At 41.0% G+C, this 22,904-nt stretch overlaps 1 protein-coding gene across 1 annotated transcript in view; it reads left to right on the top strand.

The window, feature by feature from the left end:
* EXOC4 (exocyst complex component 4) overlaps positions 1–22,904 on the top strand; it is a 404,410-nt gene that overhangs the window by 91,288 nt on the left and 290,218 nt on the right. The window contains exon 8 of the mRNA XM_075024592.1: positions 18,909–19,054. Coding sequence (XP_074880693.1) covers positions 18,909–19,054 — 146 coding nt within the window. The remainder of the gene's footprint in view (positions 1–18,908; positions 19,055–22,904) is intronic.

Genomic DNA, 22,904 nt, shown 5'->3' with positions numbered 1-22,904 from the left:
CCCAGTTAGTTCCTGAGCAGTGATCCTTGCCCTGGCCACCTGCCCCTAGTTTATATACTGGGGATGACGTCACACGGTATGGAATACCCCTTTGGCCAGTTTGGGTCATCTGTCCTGGCTGTGTCCCCTCCCAACTTCTTGTGCCCCTCCAGCCTTCTCGCTGGCTGGGCAGGAGAAGCTGAAAAATCCTTGACTTAGGCTAAACACTACTCAGCAACAACTGAAAACATCAGTGTGTTATCAACATTCTTCTTATACTAAATCCAAAACATAACACTATACCAGCTACTGGAAGAAAATTAACTCTATCCCAGCTGAAACCAGGACAAATAGAGAAATCAAATCAATGTGTTTTGGATGTTTCTCTGTGGGTTCCCTTTTCTGCTTGCAGAGAATTTCATCCAGGTTGGTACTAGCTCTCACCCCGCTATCCCTCCTTCTGCAGTACCATAAATGAATTCAAGTCTGAGGAAATCGATACTTATTTGAAAAGTTGGACAAATCTGAAGAAAAGACTATGAAATCCAGTGGCACAAGACCGTGTAACTTAACGACAAAACATTTTTTATGTTTGTTTTACATATACCTTCTTTAATGCCACCTGACAAACCCAGAGTGAAGATAGGCTGATGTGTGGGGAGGAAATTGTCCTGTTTTTATAGTCTTCATTCTGGAAGGTTAATACTGAATCAATTGTTAGAGAAGTGGCCAGAGTAGATCGGGACCATTCAGAGAAAAAGACCAAATCTTAAAGAAAAAAAAATTCTAAATGCAGGAAACATGCTGAGAATAGGAAAAGTAGCCATTTAGATTAGGTGTCATTTTAGCCTGATTGCCCATGTGAGAGCTTTGCTTTTTTGTTGTCTGACTTTTGTTCTCTAAAACCTTGATAATTCACATTTTACTGGCAGATTAAAATTTAGCTTTGGGCATTTCTGGAGGTTTGGTGTAGGTATGTGACCTGGTTAGGGCTGCCTCTGAGCAAAAGACTGCAGGATAATAAATGTATAGAAACCTGCAGAGGAGAGTAGTACTGTCCATGACCTGACCATGGGAGACGCTTCAGCCAGGGCTTATGTTTTGCGATATACATGAGATGAATCAACTGTGAGAACCAGTGCCACAGAAAACCAGGCTTTTTGCATGCCATCTGCTAAGCAGCTGAAAAAGAACTGAATTGTGTATTGTCAGAGGAGTGTAAGAATACGTTGTGCTGTTAACGAATGACAATGCGAGGAGCCTCAGAACAAATCCCAGGCAAAACGTGTAGCAATTATGGGATAAGTTTTTTCTGCAATTCAGTAGTTTAAAGGCGGATTATGTTTTACGACATGAAAAGATACAGTGCTTCCAAAATTCACTGATTTTTTTCTTTCAATATGTGCCTGTATTTCTTCTTCCCTTTCCCCGCTTTCTTTGTTACGTATCGATTACAGAGTCCCGTTCTACAAGGGCTAACCAAGGATTGAGTTGCAGCAAGATTTACCGGGCTTTCTCAGTGGGTCTTCCCCAGTCTCCCCTTACCTTTAAGAACGCTGCTGGATTTAAATGAGGGGGTTAGAGGACTTGTGGTATTTTATTTTATTTTATTTTTATCTCTGTCTTCCCCCCCCCCCCCCATAACCTACCCTTGGTCATCATCATTATTCTCCCCTCTGCTCTGTGACAATCATAGCATAAGCAACTCCTTCATCCAAGGAGAATAACATTTTTCAAAAATCTCAGGAGATTATGGGAAACCATAAAAAGGAGAATCTAGGCACAGCCGTTTAAAAAAGGACTCAGGGAAACAGGGGGAGAACACAGGGACTTCTGAAGCAGTTAACTGAATTCTCAAAAAAAAATGTAGAAACCCATAAACTAAGTAATATATAAAATCAGAGGAAGAATTACTATTGCTGTATGTCAAGCATAAGCTGTCAACTGATTTAATTTCCTTCTGAGAGCTGGTGGCAGGGATTGTGGAGGAGGGAGGAGCAGTGGGTAGCCTATGTCCTGGTGACAGTAAGCCTTCTACTAGTGTTTCCTATGCTTTTTCTCATAATTGACTTTGGAAACTATGGTGTAGATAAAATTGTAATGAGGTGGGGTAAACAACTGGCTGGAAAAGGAGAAGTTACGAAGGGTTTGCTATTAAGGGATTTATCTAATGGCTCTTTTGAGTGCTTTGTTGGGGGGCTTGATGCTATTCAATATGTTTGTTAATGTCTTTAATGCAGCAGAGAATCGTAAAATGTGCCAATACAATGCTGGAAGGCGGGGCTTGGAAGCATGTTGGAGAATATGATTAGAATTTGGAAGATCTTAATAAACTAAATTTAAAAGGAGAGGTATGTATTTGGCTGTTTCCATGTATGGATGTGAAGTGGAGAGTTGGGCATGTCTTGTCTTTCGCCAAGGAGTTGTGTGGTACATGGTGTTACAAATGAGATGTGAATCAGGATGTCACCAAAAAAAGTCAAGTATCGCCCTGCTGAGTACCAGAGGAGCATGGCCTGCAGGACGTCTAGAAATAATCCTGTTCTAGTCATTGTTGAAAAGATTTCAGCTGCAGTCCGATGTCCTCTTTGACTCTGGTCTCAAGGAAGAAGCCAAAGAACAGAGAGGGGAATTCAAAGGAGATCAACCAGCATGATCACAGATTTAGGAAAAAAAAAAAGGCTTGAGTTAAAAAGAAACAATCCATTTACTTATAGATAAGAAGAGGAAGGGGTGGAGGGAGGCCTTTGCTTTCAAATATATCAAGAGAGTTGAAAAGAGGAGTGGAATCGTATGTTTTCCAGGATGTGATCGGATAGGAAGTACTAAGCTTAAAGACTGGCAAGGGAGACTTGAACATTTCTTGTCTTTATGTCTAACCTAATGGGTAGTGTATGTAAGCAGTGAATGATTTAGGGATGTTATATTGTTGTTGCGTAGCATCCTTAAAAACTTCCAAGCATCTGTCAGACATGACAACATAACAGGTTCTTTGGGGCGCGGGGATGGACTAGGTGATCTCTTGAGGTCTCTTCCAATTTTCTGTGATTCCAGGAGAATCACTGGGATTATAGTCCTGCCATCCACAATGATGGATGAGATGTGAGAGAGCCAATCCACAAGCTCGTGGGTTATCAAAGGCTGAAACTTTGCCTGTTTGATTTAGTTCTAAATACTGCCTTGCAAGTTGGGATTTCGAAGAACAAGACATTGCAATTAAACGTAGAATTAACGAAAGGGGGAGGGTATGCGTTGCATTTAACTTCACACTTCTGATTTAAGTGCCAGAATTAAAATCATCAGCTCCCTGTGTGGTCTCCTTATTTGTAAGAATTCAAGTGACATTAAAATTGGATTAGTAATGAGCTTTTGGTTGAAGGACCAATATTAAAATCAAGGGAATCTGAAGGAGGAGGGAGGGGGAGTGGTGGTTTCCTTGTGAAGTCTTCGTTGGCAGTGGCGAACTGTGTGTGTGTTTATATGGATGTGCACGCATCTTCCTTCTCTTAAAAGCTTTATCCTCATTGCAGCCATGTACCAGAATCTTACTTGCCTTGATTTATAAATTATTTACACTTGGACTGTGATGCATTTAAACTTTTTGAAAATAAAGGTATATATTAGTCCTCCATTTATGACTGATAGGATCAGGGGAAAAGCAGCAGACTAATGGAAGGGAATAAGGAAGCACTTGGGAGCTGCTGGCTCATACTTGACAGTGATTTGTAAGTCTGTAGGTTTTAAAGTGCACAGTGTATTGTAAAATGTGCTGTTGCCTTTTCTTTGTTTGACTGTAACCTACTCTCACTTACCATCTTATCTTGGGAAGCATTGCATTTGTAGGGGGTAACTGTGGTCCTGGATTTTTTTGCCCTTCCTTGGAGCCATGTTACAGATGCATCTGTTCTCAGTGCCATTTTTATTTGCATCTCGGTAATATTAAGAGAGTCCAGCAAAGATCAGACCCCTAGTATACTTGTCACTGAAGAGATATTCAGAAAAAATTCTCTGTTAAATGTTGCTTGAGGCAAAGAACATGGCTTGAGAAAGAGAAGAAATGAAGGTTATGCTGCAAACTGATACATGAACTGAAAATATGCTCTGGATCTCTTTGATTCCTGCTCCAGTAGCTTTCTTCCATCCTGTGTGGTCTCTCCGAAGCCTCCCGATTTTATCAGTTGTAAATAAAAGTGACAAATCTCCCTGCCATGTTGCCCAGCTGAGTAATGTAACTTCTTCTATCTTCCTTCTCTCTTTTCTATCAACTGCTGTGGAGACTGTTGCTTTGGGTTTTTTAACTTTTTTTTTTTTTTGTATTTGAGAAAATTCTGTTTGCTAGAAGCTGTGCATGCTAAAAGGGGGAGGGAGAACTCTTAAGTAACAGCTTTTCTTATCCATTGAAGATAGATCGGTATCACACACCAATAAATAGGTAACTCATAGCTGCCAACATTATTAGCTTGCAGAAGACAGTAAATTTACAGACTCCCTTGTGAGTCACAAATGTCTTAAAAAACCTCACAAGTGATTATTTGAAATGGAGACAAGTTAATGTAGGTTTTGTCTATTCGTTTCTTCTAACTCTTGTTCATGGTTAGAAGGCATACAGTACTTAACTTTTTTTTCAAGTTATATGTATATATGTTAAATGTACCATAGCATAACTGGACCCATAGACCTGCATTACTGAGTCAGGTCTGCATGTCCGACTGTAGTCTTGTGCTGTGAAGGTTGGGCTTTACGGATTACAGCATAATAGATTGTAAAATGAATACCCAGAATCTTGAAATGGTAGGTAGTCCCTTCATCTCTGAATCTGACAGCCCTCTGTTTTTTTTGTTGTGTTACAGGGCATGCAAGAAGGTTGTTTTAATAATTGTGGTAGCGTGAAGTGATGGCCAGTGTCTGTGCAGCGTTCTGAGTAAATAAATACACTTTTAATCTCTGAAATTTAGGAGCAGGAGCGAATTGGTACAGGGGGTTTGGTTGAATCTCGAAGGACAGAATTTGCCATGGCAGCGGCAGCTTTTCTTTTGAGAAAGCCAGCACTTAAGTGGTAGCAAAATTGGCAAAGCACTGAAATTTATGTTGCAGCCATCTGCTTTATCCTGGCTCCACCCAGTGGCATTACCCTGCCAGTTTCACACGCACTGCAAAGACTTCAGCGTGAACCTGGCATTTTATGTCGGTGCAGGATTTAGCGTTGGCTTTTGTAAGGGTTAAGGTGTTATACAAACGTGCTCTGCCTTTTTGTCCCTGTTGCGGACAGTGTAGTTTTTGTTTGGACTTACCTGTCCCCGTCCCTATCTTTGATGCTGTTCGATACCATGCACCAGTAAAACGAATATTCAGAGAGGTTGGAGCCAGAGCTGGAACCTGAATTCAAATATCCAGCCCTCTGGACCAGATTGCTTTCTGACCTGATATATTGCACTGGTTTTCTTTCAGTTTTCAAAACAGACAAAGCAAATCCCCACTTCTATTGTGCTATAGCAGTGCAACAGAAGAATATTATCATTAAAAACTGACTATATGGCAGTAGCCTCAGGATGTTCATGTAAGCTGGAATTTCAGTAGAAGGGACCAGGCTCTGGGATTCCTGCTGGGGAAAATATGGACAAATACACCTCCTGCATGTCGAAGAATGAAAGAGAGGCCTTTTACAGTAAGGTAGTAAAAGGCTGGATGGAGATGTCATGGTGCTGTTCAGGTGCGGCTCCTTTCTGAGCAACAGTACCAGTATATTGTTTCCTTTAGATCCTGTAAAAATACAAAGTGGTTTTTTTTTGGTCAGGCTCTTAGCTTTAAAATGTTACTATTGCATTTATTCTTCCTTTTGGCAATCTAAAGAAATGTTTTTACCAAAGGAAACAATGACATGCATGATTGGTTTGGATATTGGAAGCCACATAGTGATTCCAGAAGCACTTACGCTTTTCTGAGTAAACAAAAGCAATGGTTGCAGGCCTTGCTGGAGAAATTTTATCTAAAAGAATTTGAACAGTTGCCAAATTGAATGTATTTCAGCAGGGCGCAGAGTATTCTCAGTGCTGAGAAGTACTTCGGAAAGTAAGCTGGGGGTTCAGCACTTTCCAACCGGAGGCCTCAGGGGGGATTGCAGGCGAGTCGTCCTGATGTGTGGCTGTCCGCAGAGCCCTTGGAAGACTCGAATGACACTATCTGTCAGGGTTGTGGAAGAAGCAGAGCTCAGCCGGCGTTGATGTTTGCGTGCTCACAGCCCCCGTGCCCTGTCCCAGCAAGGACCTTTGGCGCTTTGTGCGGTGCCACTCGCTGATCTGACTTGGGGGTCAGATAAGTGGGTGTTGGGGAAGAAACTGTAGTTTCATATTGGCCATTGCATGTAGTGGTTTGAAGTTGGATGCTTGGTTAAAACGGGCTTTTGTTGAGCCAAGAGCCTTTCAGACTGCCTTTAGGAAGGGTCTGTCTTTTCCTTCTCTGTTCCAGGTTTCATTCTGGTAATCCATTTGCTTTTTTACCTACCATAGATAGGGGAGGAAAGACAGTGTCTACCTGGGAATTGAAAGCCCCTTGCTTCTCCCTGCCCATTCCTTATCCCTATGTAGGAATTAATTTCATTGTTCCTACTGCATCCCTTTAAAGTGCGGAATAAGAAATGTCTTCAAGGTCACATTCCTCCTTGAAACTAATGATGGTGTTTTTCCTAATCCCATTACAAGGTCCCTAGTATCATTAGATGCAAGCGTTACTGTTTAGCTTCATTTGATAAGCTCATGAAAGGGGGAGGAAAAGGCTCCCTGATGCAGAAAGGCATTCAAGTATCTACTGTAATGGAATATGTTCAGAAACGTTATAATCTGCTTAACGTTGGCATTTTGGTGGCCTGGTGCTCTCTACCTTTTGTAGCATAAAAGGCAGAAGGGATAGCAATCCTGATGGGTACTTTAAAAGTCGGGAACGGCTAATGCACAAGAGTTGTAAACAATTTGAAATTTTTATTGTTTTTTCCCCCAAGCCTGAAAATGGGAATCTTCTCTATGCTGTGAGCTCCCCCCTCTGGCATCAGGATATTTGTAATAATGTCGAAGACCCTGAAGCATTACAGAAATACTTATTTCTGGAATAAGGTCAGGGGCACTTTTTTTGCTACTGTGTGTGATATTAAGCCTCCAAAACCAGACTGCTGACAGCACTGCACTGCTACGCACTTCCATCCATTTGGGAATGGGAGGAATATAAAACCATAGTTATTGTAAGTTTGACAAAGAGGTTCTCTAGTTCTGATGTCATTTCAAAGATGTCAGTGGCCTTATAAGCTGGGCTTGAAATGGTGGCTGCTGGGTTGATGTCAAAGGGGAACATGCCCTTTTATCAATGTCTTGGAGTCACTAGGCTTGTTCATACTGAAGCCTACGTTTGCTGCCCTAGTATTTAGCTGTTCTTTTGTATAAACCCTTCACACAACTCATTTTATGGGCTGTCTCTCTGTTAGGTGCTTTGCCTTTGGGCCACGGTTGTAGATTCAGATGTGGTTGAATCTTCAAGGATTTGGTCAACTAGAAAATGCCAACGGGTTTAAACAGTCAGAGAAACATTTTTTGTTAGTCTGGTGCTTGTTAAACAGGGCTGTTTGGTGCCATCTTCTTGAAAACTCTGAAAGGTGCAAGATCTGGAAGTCTTCATGTTATTCCTGACAAATGCAAGAGATTACATACGAATTTACAAAATGTAGGCTTTTTTAAATGTGATGTCATAGCCCTTCTTGTGAAATCTGTTTAAAAGCGTTTTATATATAATTAATCAACAATACTGGGTTTAGCTATAGCAGACTTCCTTCTTTTAATCCACTTTTGCTCCTTCACATGCCTGTCACTAGTTGGTAAATCACTTTTGTGGGTAATGTCTCCTATTACAGCAGCATATTACGAAGAGGTGGGTGGAAGTTTCTTCGCTCGTCCTCCTTTTTTCAAGTCACTATGATGAAGTTTTTAATTGATCTGAAAGAAGATAAAGCAACTGGTGGCTATACAGTTCTGTTACTCATTTTAATTAACTTCCATTGTTCCTTCCACCGTTTCTTTCTCACAATTTGATATTGCTTAGAGGCAAACTCTGTCTGTGCAGCTTCCACTGCTAAATTTTTTTCATGCCCTGGGTTTTAAGTATAATAGTCACCTCCCCTGTACACATTTTTTCTTGGCTGATTTTTCTCTCCCATGCAGCGCTGCTGCAGTGGGCTAGCAGTTGCTATAGCTGCTATAAAGCTTACTGGAAAAATAGATTCTCCTAGGATTAGATGTAGTTTGTCATTAAAAAACAACTCAGACTTAAAATCTAGTTTTAAATATTAATTCTGTAAGAAATGGGTGTAGTTTTGTATCTAGTTATACAAATACTTGGGCATTTCCAGTTGGGGGGAGGGGTTTGTTTTGTTTTAATTAACATTCATGATGGTATATGAAAATGTGTGCTAATTTGTTTGCTATATAGTCAAATTACCATGTATGTGAAATAGATGGGTCAGTCTCTTTTGCAGCTGATCCCAGTGTCTGTATGACCCAAGGCAAAGGTCTTTGGCCCTGAAGTCCCTTATTCAGCCTCTGAGCTAATGCCGGGTGCACTTGCTGTTCACTCAGATTAGGATTTGAAGCCTGAGTTGCATGAAATACTTCTTATTTTGTAATGTTTTGGCATGAAGTATCCTATCATGGTTCCCACTTAGGTGTGTTGTCACTGCTGTATTGCCCTCTAAGTAAGTGCAGAATGCGCACACCAACAACAAAATGCATGTATCCCTGCAAATCAGTTGAAATCGGAGACTGGAATTCTAATTAATTGGAATAAATCTTAAGTGAGGTTTCAAATGGGGCTTGGACTTCTGTCCGACTGACATATTCAGTTTTTGTATTTGTTATAATATGTCCGTAGGTTACGGATGTGCAGGTTAGATTAATTACCAGCGGCAGCACGAGGGAGGGAGCACAGGGCCTGAACTGCTCGGTCGATGTGAATGTCCTGGGTAGCTCAGGGTTCAAGTTCAGCAGCAGAAAGCAGCATGCCTGGATGCTCTCAGTAGTATTCGGCACCAAAACACAGAGCAACAAGCTGCTCACAGACCACCGTACAGACATACTAAATTTACTCCCGACAAAGAAGTTTTTATACTTTTGACTGGTGATAATTGATGGGCTGTACCCTCAAGGGAAATAAATCTCTGCAAGTCAGATTTATGAGGACCCTTATGTTTATTTGGCAGCATGACGCTTGTTACAGGGATAAACTGAGTGAGCAGGAGAAAAGCTGACATGTTGAAAAATGTTGTATCCTATTTCTCAGCTGGACTCCCACAGTTTTAGAGCCATAAAACTTTCCTTCTTGTTGTTTGGGGCAAGTGGCTTGGAGAATTTGGATTTGAGAATTTGGATTTGTTTGGGAGCTGAGGACCGGGAGACGTACAGGTGTTTCCTCAGGAAAGAATCCCAAGGCATTTTTGTTCTTCTATGCTGTAGGGATATTGCACGTTTTTGTCAAGTGCCTGATTAAGTTTGACATTTGAAAATAGAACTTCACACAGAAATAAGTACTGTACTTCTGAGTATTTAATTAAGATGTTTAGTTCCTGTCAAGGCTGGTAGTTTCTCTTTCCTGTTAAGGGCAATACGTCTTCAACTGCTGAAATTTCAGAAACCTGTACTTAACCTTTAATCGTCATTCCATTTACATAGAAATCTGATTAACAACTTTTAAAGTTCAGGAGCTGCGACTAAATGCAATTAAAGCCCTTTTGGAGTCTGTTATTAAGAGCTGGCATTTAATGAAGACTGAGGGCACACTACTGTTACCATCTACACTAGAGCAGGATGTCTTAAGCAATTAGTTGAAGGCATGAAATACATGAAGTGTGCTGTATAATCCATGAGTTAACATGGTTGGTATTTAAACAGCATGCTGCCTTTTCCTCCCTTTGCTGCTGCTGTATTGTATGTGCCAGTTTGAGTAGCAGAAGCTCAGATCAGTTGGGTTGAGCATAGCACCATTTCCCCTGTGCCTTAGAATTGCACATTTCTTCCCGAGACAGAGGATGCTCTGAAAGGTGGGTGTATAGTAGATGCTAAACGTGAGCGAATATATCCTCTTTCTTTGTGATTTAAAAATATTTAGCTTTATTTCAGTTATAAACATAAGTTTCTAACTGTATCCTCCCCACCTCCAAAATGTGCAGAACCAGTGAAGCTTAGCTAAATTATAATTGCAGAGCAGAAGTCTGCACTCAATTACCTGTTCAACTCTTACACTCCTCCTTGACCTTTTTATATGCTACATGAACAAAAGAAAGTCCAGTCAAACTGAAAGACAGCGTGTTTTAATCTTGCAGGAAAATACTTCATTTTGTGCCGTTTATGAAGCAGGTGGTAATTACACCTTTCTGATGAAGTTCATTGCTTTTTAGTCCATTTTAGCATACAGTTGGCTAGTTATTCTTCTTCTGCATCGTACTGGACCATATGTATTTTACAACTTCTCATCAATCATATCAGAAGGACCATGTGCTAAAGATATATATGTGTGTGTGTATGTATGCGTATACAAATGCACACTTATATACACACACACATGTATTTATACACATATACATACAGGTATGTTTTTATATAGTCATCAAACAGTCCTAGCAATTACAGGTTACTGCCCAGAAGCCAGTTGGGTTTACTTGCATGTGCTGGTTTGGGCTGGGATAGACTTAATTTTCTTCCCAGTAGCTGGTGTGGGGCTGTGTTTTGGGTTTGTACTGGAAATAGTGTTGATAACCCAGGGATGTTTTGGTTACTGCTGAGCAGTGCTTACCCAGAGCCAAGGGCTTTTCTGCTTCTCACCCCAACCGACCCAAGGGATAGTCCAGACCATGGGACGTCATCCTCAGCATATAGAGCTGGGGGAAGAAGAAGGAAGGGGGCGATGTTGGAAGCGATGGCGTTCATCTTCCCAAGTCACCGTTAGGTGTGCTGGAGCCCTGCTGTCCTGGAGAGGGCTGAACACCTGCCTGCCCATGGGAAGCGGGGAATGGATTCCTCGGTTTGCTTTGCTTGCGCACACGGCTTTTGCTTTACCTATTAAACTGTCTTTATTTCAGCCCATGACTTTTCTCATTTTTACTCTTCCGATTCTCTCCCCCATCGCAACGTGGAGGGAGTGAGTGAGTGGCTGTGAGGCTGAGTTGCCGGCTGGGCTTAAACCACGACATTGTCAAAAATTGCAAAAGGATTTATTTTTTTCCCTAAGCATTGAGCAATATTCAACCAAACCTCACCAAGCTGTGTTAACGTGTAGGTCTCACTGATTCCGGTTGTTGTCATGCAGATAAAAAGCCTGTTTTGCTACGGAACCATGCATCCAAATGTGGATTTTCTTTGGAGGAAACGAATAATCCTGACTGGCTTCCCGTGCTGCCCAACTTTATTCTGTTTATTTTCTTTTGTTTTGGTGTTAAGGGCCTGATACCAAAATGAGAAAGTGGCCTTGTTACTTGGATCGTTTCTGCTAGCATAATCTGTATTTGCAGAACAGCTGAGGTGCCTGGAGAAAAATAAATGCTGTCCATTTGTTTTATGACCCAGTTACTCAAGTTGACTACGGGTAGCTTAAATAAATTTGTCATCAGTATTTGTTCCTCTTGTGTTAAAATAAATAAATAAAACAGCAGAACTACTGGGAAAGGTGGAAAAAAAAGACAGCCCCGCTCCCGTTCTCCTTTATGGAGGCCAGATGACTAAATTTCAGTGAAAATATCTTAAAACTTTATGCGTCACTAAACTGGATATGACCTTCATCATGTACCTTTGTATGAGCTGGTACTGGATTGTTGGTTATATGGATATTAGAGCCACTAAAGTTAGAAAGCAATTGCAAAGCCCCCCTTGAGGACTTGGAGAAGAGGCATCACGTGCCTGCTCGCATCTTGCAGAAGATAAGGTTACCTGCTGTAGTCTCTCAGCTGCTTTTTCCTGTAGCTGCTTATTTTCTGAGCCACAAGTATAAGTTAAGATGAAATTTCTAATACTGATGCGGCACAGGGAGTGGGGTAAAGTTAGTAATGGTAAGAGGCCTTTTATCTTGTGTGTTTGTCAGTGATAAGACACAATCTCTCATGCTCTCAGCGGCTGAGAGTCAGTGGATGCAAACCTCAACCCGTACAAGTCAGCGATGTTTGTCGCAGCACTTGTAGCGGCACCGGGGTTTCACTTTAAATCTGTTCAATCAGATAATGATATGTCACAGGGGTGTTGATATATCAGAGGGTTAATTAGCAAACATTTGCAGAAAACGTCGCTATTCAAATCGTTATGCCGGGCACTTGTTACTGAACCAAAGTCCCTTTCTTGATAGACGTGTAAGCTGTTGTGGCAGCTTGTGTAAAGAGTGGGAAAATGAAATGAGTGCTGCCCAGTGCTGGCTTGTTTGAGGAACCTACAGCCTGATGTTGATGGCTGTGACAGCACGTAACAGTGTCTACTTTTGCTGTGCTAGCAACTGTGAAACCCATTATATTAGTTTATATGTCTCGAGTGACTTCAGCCCATCCATACACCAAGTAGAGTCAGAGCCCGTGGTGCTGAGGTCATAAAGTCCACACACGTGTTATCAAAAGCTTGTGAAATGAAAAGGTTCTGGTTTTAAACTCTCCAAAGCGATCTGAGCGGGTGTACGATTCATTGCCAATTAAAACAGCTTTTAAGAAGCTGGTTTTTTAAAGTAGTTTTGAGATTTGTTCCCTCCCTCCCTTCCTCCCTGGAGGTAGATGCATGTTCACAGGTCTACAGTAATAGTTGTGCTAATTGGCAGTTAGCGTTGATAATGAATGTAGTAGCACTGGCAATGATAGTATTATCTAAATAGTTGTGGGGTTATTTTTTACTTTTTCCCCAAAATGAAAAACAAAAGGAATTCTTGCTGCTTGTACAATAATGGAATTGGGTGATGCCTTGAGAGAATTAATTCTGGAAGGGTTTTATTATTATGTTTCAGTTAAATTAATTTCATGGGCAACAAGAGGATTAGATAAAGCAGGTTGTGCTGCATTGAACAGTATTCACGGCACCTAAAAATTGTTCTTGTTCTTTCAGACTCACCTTATTGCTTTGTCCTTTGTCGTGTTTGCCAGGTGTGTACTTGGCCCCTGTTCTCGATGTGGTACAACTTACGCAGAACGCTCAGTGCTTTTAGAATTCAATTAACTGTTACTTTTTTTTTGTTAAATTCCACAATTACTGCAGCATTTTAATTATTAAAACTTTTGATACAGCAAATTACTGGGTAATCAGCTATAGACTACTCTCGCATAGAGTGTCACTGCTTTTCTTGCGTTTTTCTGGCACTTTGCTAGTAGTTCCCTCCTGTCTCCAGAGCTTCAAGAACGAAGCCTCTTTTCGTATGTTTACAAAGAAGTAAGTGCATGTCACAGTAGTGCATCCTACTTGAACTCCCAGCTTTTTTCTTTCATGATTCATTTGCAGTTGCTTTCATTGCCCCTGGAATTATCTATGGCTGAATATCACCATCTCTGAAGAGCGTTGTGGCTTTCCTCAATGCATGAACCATGGTTTGCTGTCTCTGGGAACGTCCTCGCATCCCCATTGAACCAGGGGATATAGGATAATTTGAATCTGCTGTTCTGTTTTTAACTAAGTTTCTTCATTGAAATCCCATTAGGAAATCTCTCTTCTGCTTTGTAGTCTCAGCTTCTGATTCTTCCTGCTAGGTCTTACTAAAATGTAACTCCAAAGCCTTCTCAGAGGCTGATACAACTCTGGAGGAGTCCACAGTGCATCATGCCAACATTTCTGCAGCTGCCCAGTGTGTCGGAGCAATAAGCTGAAAATAAATCTTGCTTGCAATTGCCAATACTGCATAGCAAAATAGTAGAGGCACTCTCAGATGCTCAGAGAGTTCTTTCTGGGTTTTTACAGTTTCCTCAAAGTACGAGCGAGGTGGCCTGGGCCTGCGTGAGAAGTCTTCTCTAGCACAAACCTCTTCACCAAACACAAATGTTACCAGTAGCTGTTTTTATTTCCTATATCAACTCAAACCGGCAACTAGAGGTGCGGTGTACCAATAGTACTTTGAACACTAATGGCTCCTTCACGCAGGAGCCTGAGAGCTGGCGCTGAGTGGTGTGATGGCTTTATTAAGATCCCCAGATTATAAGGAACTGTTGTGATCTTCTCGTCTGACCTCTGCGTAAAACAAGCCATGGTACTTTCCTGAATTAATTCCTGTTTGACAGAGGGCACATGCTTTAGAAAGGCATCCAGTCTTGACCGGGGGGGGCGAATAAGTGACAGACAATATGGTGTAACCTTTGATGTAAGTGGTTAATTATGCTCTGGAAATGTATGCCTAACCGTTTGTCAAAGCCTGTCCAGCTTCAACCTTCCAGCCTTTAGATTATTTTTTTTTTTTAAATTCATTAGTGAAGATTTTTTTCATCAGTTCTGTGCCCTCTGTGTTGCATGCTTGCAGGCTGATCCAGTAACCTCTTAGCCTTCTCTTTGCTAAGCTAACAAGACTGAGCTCGTGGCTTCTCGATGTTTTGCTGTAAGTCGTGCCTTCCAGCCTTTTAATAACTTTCAGGCTTCTTTTGTGCACCCTTCTACCTGCTTTTTCCCTGATCTCTCTTTGTTTATAAATGCCAGGGTTTCATTTGGCATTCCAGATGCGAGACCAATAAAGAGTGGTGCTGTAAACTTTTATTTTTGACAAAGCTCTCTGCTTTATATAGCCATTTCAATTAGCTAACTAATACCCATCGTCACAGTGGGACTTTACATGCTGTTGATTATCTTCAATATTCCCAAATTTGCTAGAGTCACAGCTTCACACAACAATCCTATAGATCATGACTTTCATATTTTTTTTCCCCTAGATGTAGAGATTTGCCTCTGCTGATATTGGAATTCTTACAGTAGATTGTATTATGAATAATAACAATAATAATAAAGAAAATTATATAATTGTGTTAATGCTGTGTTCACTTTATTATTTACCATTTTTCCCCCAAACATAATAATTTACAAACCTTCTCTAGTCATTATTTTCATAGGAATTTGAAATGGGGAAAGTTCGGGTCCATTCAGTCCGCAAAGGGGTTGCTGCAGCCACTCCTGTATGTGCTTTCATTGTCCGATTAAGCTGCTTCTGGTTATTATTGTTTTAAAAATGAAGAGAGCCCAAAATTAGGCTGAAAATTAGAAGATTTCTATCCAACAAAAGAGAAGCATTCTGGAATAGCCTTGTATTTCACTTGGAATAGAGAAGACAAAAGGAAAAGAGGAATTAAGATTTCTGGGACCTTGCAAAATCTGATATCAGTGGTTTCCTCATTTCTAGTTGTATGTTAAAGATCTTGTCAAGTGCCTGCCCATTTTTCTTTTAGTTGATGCTGTGTTGACTTTTAGTGTTTGGCTTTTGTCAGATCCTTGGTGGAAATATCACTTTATCTCTCTCTGTTTATTTAAAGCTAAATTTGTCATCATCATAAGAATACCGGCTAGCCAAGATCTGTGTTCTGTAAATCCATGTTGCTGGACATGAATTCTATTATTCTCCCTTAATTCTTTTTTAATAGAGTCTTCTATCATCTGTTCTGTGATTTTTGTCTCTGATCAATATGAGGTGGAGAGGCCAGTAATTACCTGGTCATCCCATTTACCCTTGCAAAATTCATGGTATGGTGCTAGTTTTCATCTGGTTTCCTGGACCCCCAAATACATGAAGGCATAATGAAAATCAGTGTTGATGGTGTAGAGTTTGAAACTGTCATGATTTTCTGATGGAGTGAACTGTTCACACTGTAGCATCCATCTTAATTCAGAGTATATGAGGATGTGAAATACCTATTTGCAGCTTTTAATTGATGGAATGGAGCTTATTCAGAGCTCAGGCCTCCTATCTAAAACCTCACAAGAGGTACAAATAATGAATGAATTTAGCTGTCGCCCTGTGGCCAGGCATGTTTTATTGCCCATGCTTTGTTCGTAGGTCAATCTTGAGCATGATAAGACATAACAACTCATACAACTTCTCATGGGGCTCAGCCAAAGAATAAAACTGTGGATCTGGAGAGTTGCAGCAAGTGCAAACAGCAGTCAGACACAGAAGCAATTTTGTTCTTGCCCTGTTGCAGTTCAGAAAGACAGTGTAGTGCAAGCTGTTATCAGATCAACGTGGTAGGCTACACATATTGATATGACCTTTTGAAATTTGAGAATTTAATTAAGCCTCCAAATCCATAAATATTGCTTTTTTAATAAAACATTTTATATTCATTTTCATTTCCAAAGAGCAGTTGGAGAAAGAGTGCTTTGTTCTTTTGCTTTATGTATGGCTTTATTTGTTTGACATTGATGTAAATATACTACATGGATGGCAGAATTCAACCATTGAGCAGAAAGTCAAAGTCCTTGTTACAGATGAATGGGATGTTGCAGACATTACAGTCACTCATAAATCTTGCTGTACGTCCATGTGATTAATGTCTAACAAGGTTTTTGATTGATGGCTTAGCAACTACTAATCAGGTGTTATGGGACCAAATCATGAAATCCCTTACTTCGTTGGTTAAGGAGAGCTCCTGTTCGCTTAGATAGGCAGGAGAATGTCTGGCATTTCTTTTCTTTTAAGTGGATTTAAAGTTCTAGCTTGCTGTGGTTTTTAATAAGTACATGGCCCGGCCACAACTTCCAACACTGAAATATGATACTTATTAAAATCCTGTACTAGGACTATGAGAGCAGAACAACTGGATAACTTGGACTGTCAAGACGCAGGGAATAAATTGAGGCCGATGACATTGGGTGAAGGCCATGCATTGCACAACCCAATGAGAAACGAAAAGTTCAGGCTATTTTTTGTGGCAAGTAGTTGGCAAGATTTTCAGACTGGCCCACGTGTTAATTGTATTGCTTAAAAATTGTAAGGGTTTTAATCTTCATGCTGCAGTTAGAAGCCAAATGTACTGTGCGTTGAAGATCTCGCCTGTCTTAACTTCTCTCCCACGTGGCTGTGTATTGTAACTGCTCAGCCATGCTTACACTTAATTACTTCGTTCTAAAGAATTTGTGTAACTGTTGAATACAGGGCACTGGAGCAGAAAGAGCTTTGATCTGTCTCGCACGGTTTCTGCTATGCTTGAATTTTATAACTTAAAGATGAACTTTGAGAGTAGTTATCAAAACCAGCTATTTTCACTGCTTTTACAGCTTTTGACTTTTTCAGAGCCTTGAGTCTAACCATCCTGCCCTGCCTATCTAGTAATACCATAAATTAACAATTTTCTCTTCTTTTTTGTAATCAACAGCGTTTTCAGAACGGTTCTGAACATCTAACCGCAAACTCATCTTCTATTTCTCTGTTTCACTTTTTAACCAACAGGGATAATTCATTATGTTCCTAGCTCAAACCTCTGTTGGCTTATTGTAATCTTGGAGCCAAGTACTGTATTACACGCTTTACATTTCTTAGTCCTGGATATAAAGTGACACCAGAGTCGTGGAATCCATTCTAAATAGGTTTCATCCATAATGGGAGAACAAATTGCTTAAGTGTTTTTCTTTTTTTTAAAACTTGATTAAGTTTGAGGGTTTAATTACATTTTTGTGGTGATTTTAGGGTTGTTAATTCAAGTAGAGAAGATGAAATGCAAATAGGCGAATACAAACGGATTTGGTAAATTACTGTTAAAAATTAGCGCAGTGATTATTTTTACTCTTAACAATAAGCATGCATTTTAAAAGCTTGCACTCAGGTAAAGTTTTAATTGAGATGTTTTAGGAGTTGAAGTTTCTTTGTGTTTGTATTTTTTTTTTTCTCAAGCTATCCTGAATTGTTTCTAATTAGGGGCATGATACCATTTGCCTAGATATTTATTCCTATGTAATTTGTTTAAACTTCGCACAGTACTGATGTGTTCCTTTCATTACAGACAACTCTCTTTGATGGGCTTTGACTAGCTAATTATTAAAATGGAACACATTACTAATAGCCTTCAAGTAGGTAGAATTTTCTGAAAATAAACAGTGACTTTCTGAATGCACTGACAAAAGTTAATTTTTAAGGGGTTTCTTTCCATCTGCAGACACAAGGAAATTAAAAGTGAATGACTTGGAATCTCTTTCTACTTCTGTACCTCGGAGTTGCTTAAACAGCATCAAAAATCAGGCCACTGCTCAGGGCTGCGAGGGTTTCACAGAGGGGACCCTCATCTCACAAAGGGACCCTCCAACCCCTTACTGAGTATACTGGGCTAGAGGAAAATCAGTCCTAAACTACGTTGGCAAAACTGGTGGCTGTGGGAATTCATATTTTCAGTGGTAAAAGAAGCATGTTTGTTTTGAGAGCTATTAAAGGGCAATTTTTGCAGCATTCCCAGGATTTTTTTTCTAACAGCATACGTGACCTGCAGCACATGCGCCCGAACACGCACATAGTTGTTTTATATTTCTACATATATAGAAAATATATAGGCATACATACACATATATAAAATATGCTTTTGTCACTGAACAGATCAATTTTGCTAACCTTTATCTTTTTGAGCTGTGGTGTGTAATCAGTCTGTAAAGGCCAGCCAACAACCCACCTACCATGTCCCTGTTACTGCTGCCGATAGAATCGGTTTTGGGAGGAGTGGGGACTTCTTGCAAGTTACCTTTGGTACCATCAGGGTTTTGTAGCAGATTGAGTTGGTCAAGTAATGCCAAATGAGCTTTTACCAAATTAGTGACGGTGGCATATAAGTCACTAGGATCACATTTCTGAAAATAAAGCTAGGTTTCCGTTAATTAAATTTTTGAGATTTTTATTAATTTTCCACTCTTATAGGGTACCTAAAGGTCCTAGACATTACATAATAATGCTGTTTTATTTCGAATGCTGAGTTCTCCTCCTGTTCGCAGATGCTGCTGACAGAATATCTGGATATGAAGAACACCCGCACTGCCTCGGAGCCATCCACCCAGCTTAGCTACGCCAGCTCTGGGAGAGAATTTGCAGCGTTCTTCGCAAAGAAGAAGCCACAAAGGCCTAAAAACCCTTTGTTCAAGTAAGTGCTGGGACGATGTCAAAGCTGTGCCTGAGCTGTCTTTGGTGCCTCGAGTATTGCACAACACTGGCTGCTAATTGCAGCTTCACAGTGTGAGAGAGTGTAAGTTTTGAGATGGAGATTTAATGCCCAAAGCTGAAGCCTCGGTAAGATCTCTGTTATGGATTCATCCCTGTTTTTTAGAGTGTAGCTCTTTCCAGGGCCCTTCTTGGGACTGGGATCTCCTTATACAAGCTGCTGCAAAGCATGCAGTGATACATTATGTCTATCTTTGTCCACGGTAAATTCAGGACCTGTTAAAGAGTGCGATAAAGGGGACTGGACAAAGAGAATTAAGATAACTGTATAATTACTAGATAGACTAAGCGGTTAATCCTATCACTAACTCCTTTAATTCGGAGTTCAGAGTGGAAAGAATTAAGTGATTGGGAGGAGAGGATGAGAGGCTAGGTGGCCAAGGGAAGGATTTGGGGGAACAAATTTGATATGCAAGAATAAGGAGTGAGGAGGAGTTGTTGGTGAGCAGCACTGTTAGGAGGCAGGAGATGGCCTTGTTACTACACCTAGATTCAGGTGGGCTGTGCTGAGTTTTCATCTCTTCTGCTGTCTATGTGTGCTGGTCATTCTCTTTGGCCTCTTGAGGATTTTGGGGAATACCAAATGTCCTGTTTTGGCAGCAGGTGCTCCAAGTTCAAAGATCACAGCTTCCTTGGCTCTGCCAGCATAACTGCATGTGTGGCTGCCGTTTTAACTCAGAACTGCCAAAATAATCTTTTTAATATACTTTTTATTTATTTATTTTTTTTTTTACAATGAGATTGTTCGAAAACAGTTGCTGAGGGAATGAGCAAGTTTCACAGCGGGTTTGAGGGAATGGCAGAGAGAGTACCAGCAGCTTGGAGCAGTAACCTTTTAACCGTGGTCAGCTGCAGCAGGAGCAGTGTATCTGATGGGTCCTCAGCACCCTCTGGACTATAAGCTGCTTCAGGGTTTGGGTTGTTTTTTGCTACTCATCTGAGTGGTGCTTAGCCTTACGAGGCTTTGCTCTGCAGAGTCAAGAGAGCACAAGGTTAAAAAAAAATCTAGTGGAATATTTGCTGGAGGGGGAGTGATTGGAAGTGCGCTGGTGTTTTCACCCCTGATCTGCTGGAGATGTGGATCCATGAAGTCTGGGTATTTTTTTGTAATGAAGAACCCTTCATTTGTGATTGGAGGTAGATCATTATGTGGTGGGGGAATAATGTAGGAACTTCAGTAATGGGAAAGGCTGAGAGTAATCAGCTGTTTCAGGCAAGTGGGAGGGGAGCTTTGTGTTCTGTGTCCTTTTTACAGATTGTTTGTTGTGAGTTTTTTTCAGCTAAAATTTATTTCTTGATTATGCAGAACTCCCCATGCTTTGCCCCACAGGCACGTGTATCTGGTGGCTGTCGTCTTGTAGTACCTAAGGCCCCGGTTAGAAATTGAAGTCTTCCACGCTGCCTTCTCTCCCTCTCGCAGGATGAGGTGTTTATGTGATCTTCTGTTAGAAGGTTAACTGTTGCCTGGAGGATTTCAGAGGTGCCTCCTGCCCCTCTCAACCCATGGTTATTCCCCTCTACCTTTTTTCTTTTTTTTTTTTTTTTTTTTTTTTTTTTTTGTAACACTTCCATGACTCTCTGGGTTAAGAATGACACTCTTAGAATTTGCTCTGACTTGCAGATGTATATTGGAGCAAAATAGGGCTGCTCACCTTTTCATATTGTGTCTCTTCTTGGGTGTACTTGGACCGTTTAAGTTTGAGGAATAAGGGTGCTCTGTTTCACCTACAGCAGTTTAAGGCTGTATATTAGTTTGTTGAGAGAGAGTGAAGGTGGGTTTAATTGTTTAAAGGGAAGGTGCCTAACCTCATAGGAGCAGGATGTCTCTTACCACTCATGGTCTTGTCACAGAGTCATTGCCGGCACCGCGGTGACAGCAGCACTTATTGGGATCTCTTATTTGGTTATCTGTCTTCTGTCAGCTGTCACTGTATCTGTGGAAATCTCCGCTGAAATGGAATTTCTCAGTCCACTGAGGGATGTACATGTTTGATGGAGTGTTATTCTTGTCTCCTCTCCCATCTTCAGTGCTTTTCGTGCCAGGCTGCAAGGCTCTCTTTCTTGCCTTTCCATTAGCTCCGTCCAAATCAGAGGAGCCTTCCGCTTGTCATCAGAATATCTACATTTAATTCCTCACTTCAGAAGTCTCTTAGGGCAGGGCTCCACCTTGCATTTTATTTGTAGATGGATGCAGGTGTTTATGCTGTGTCCTTTGATAGTTTGCTGTAAGCTAATTTTATAAATACTAAGTACTTTTGCTAGTTGTTTATTCTAGCAATAGTAGGAAGAATAAGGACTCATCAGTTGTGTCCTGCTGTCTGGAAATCAGTAGCTAGCATTTGGAAGAGTCTTTGAATTGTTGTTTCCCTATATTTAAAATGGGTGTAATTTGAAAAAAAAAAACAAACCCGAAACCTCACAGTGTATTTAGTTGTTTAATGTTGGCTTAAAAAAGACAACTTCAGATGAGGGAACTTTGGGAATTCAGATAGTTCATGCCATCATAAACCTGGCTTTCTTCTCTTCCAAAAGGTAGCCAAGTGCACATTCAGGTTGCCATCTTCCTACAGATCAGATTTGCAAGATGGAAATTGGGCATAGGTGGGAAAGGAGTGAATTGTACAAGCAGATGTTGAACACCCAATACATTAGTCTCAGGCTTGGCTGTAATTATATGTAATTCTATGTAAAACAAAAATATTTTGAAAGCTTTGCTGTGGGAGGATCAGCATGGGGAAAGGAGTTACAAGAGTAGGGGATTTAAGTGTAAATAGGAACATGGGAAAAGAGTAGATCCAGGAGACAGCAGAGGAGGGAAACTATGGGAGAGAAACTGGATGGCGGTGGGGAAGAAGTGAATGCGATGAGGTCCTGCAGCAGAAGTCAGTGCAGGGCTCTGAGGGATCATCTGAGTCGCTGTCTCAAGGAAGAGACTGAGGTTTATTGCTGTAGTTTGCCTTGACCTGAAGCTTCTGGTTTCGATGCCTGGAGAAGACCTCGGGGCCATGGTGATAATGTTGCGCTTAATATCTCGCTAGGGGCAAAAGCGAGCACATCATAAATATAGACCCAAGAATTTACTGTTCATTTAATTAAAGTCTTAAGTGTTTGTTGTATTTTGATAGATTGTTATTAGTTCAGTTGCAATAATACTAACACTCGCAGTCCAAATTGAAGCAGAAGAGCCTCATTAGTAGTAATAACCTTCACACTGTTGCACAAGAAAGCTTAGAAATGCTTGCGCCTTTTCTCTGCTGTGATGCTCGTGTTTCCAGTCTTGTCACGAGTCCTTGGCCGTGGGACACTTGCGGTCACAGGGACACCCAGCTCAGGGCATGGCAAGCCCAGAGATGTCCTGAGACCCTGTGGTGTCGGGTCAGTGCCCGGTCTGTGGCCTTGTGCTATCAAGTGCAAAAAATCACGTTTATGGGGATAGAGTAGTTGGAAAATATTTCTGTCTGCCTCTCAGGTTGGTCCTTGTGGAGTGTTAGAGCCATATGACAAATACTTCGTAATTTATTACTCCCTAGTTTTCAGGAGAATGTTGCTTTTTAATTTTTAGGTATGGGTCAGCAATTTAGATGGTGCTAGCCTATGGCTTTGGTTTGGATTTTACCAGTTTTTGGTGCCATTCCTACTTAAATGCCTGGGTGCTCCCAGCTGATAGAGCAGAGGAGCATCTTGGCGCTTTGCGGGCAGCTCTGTGTCATGGGTGGCTGCTGGTAGAGCTGTGTTGATCAGAGGTGGCAGAAAGTGGTGCATCAGTGATGGGG

Source organism: Buteo buteo, chromosome 4 (genome assembly GCF_964188355.1).
Source record: "Buteo buteo chromosome 4, bButBut1.hap1.1, whole genome shotgun sequence".
In the NCBI taxonomy this organism is placed as follows: Eukaryota; Metazoa; Chordata; class Aves; order Accipitriformes; family Accipitridae; genus Buteo; species Buteo buteo.
Note: the sequence above shows the minus strand (reverse complement) of the source record. Positions and strands in the feature narration are given on the sequence as shown.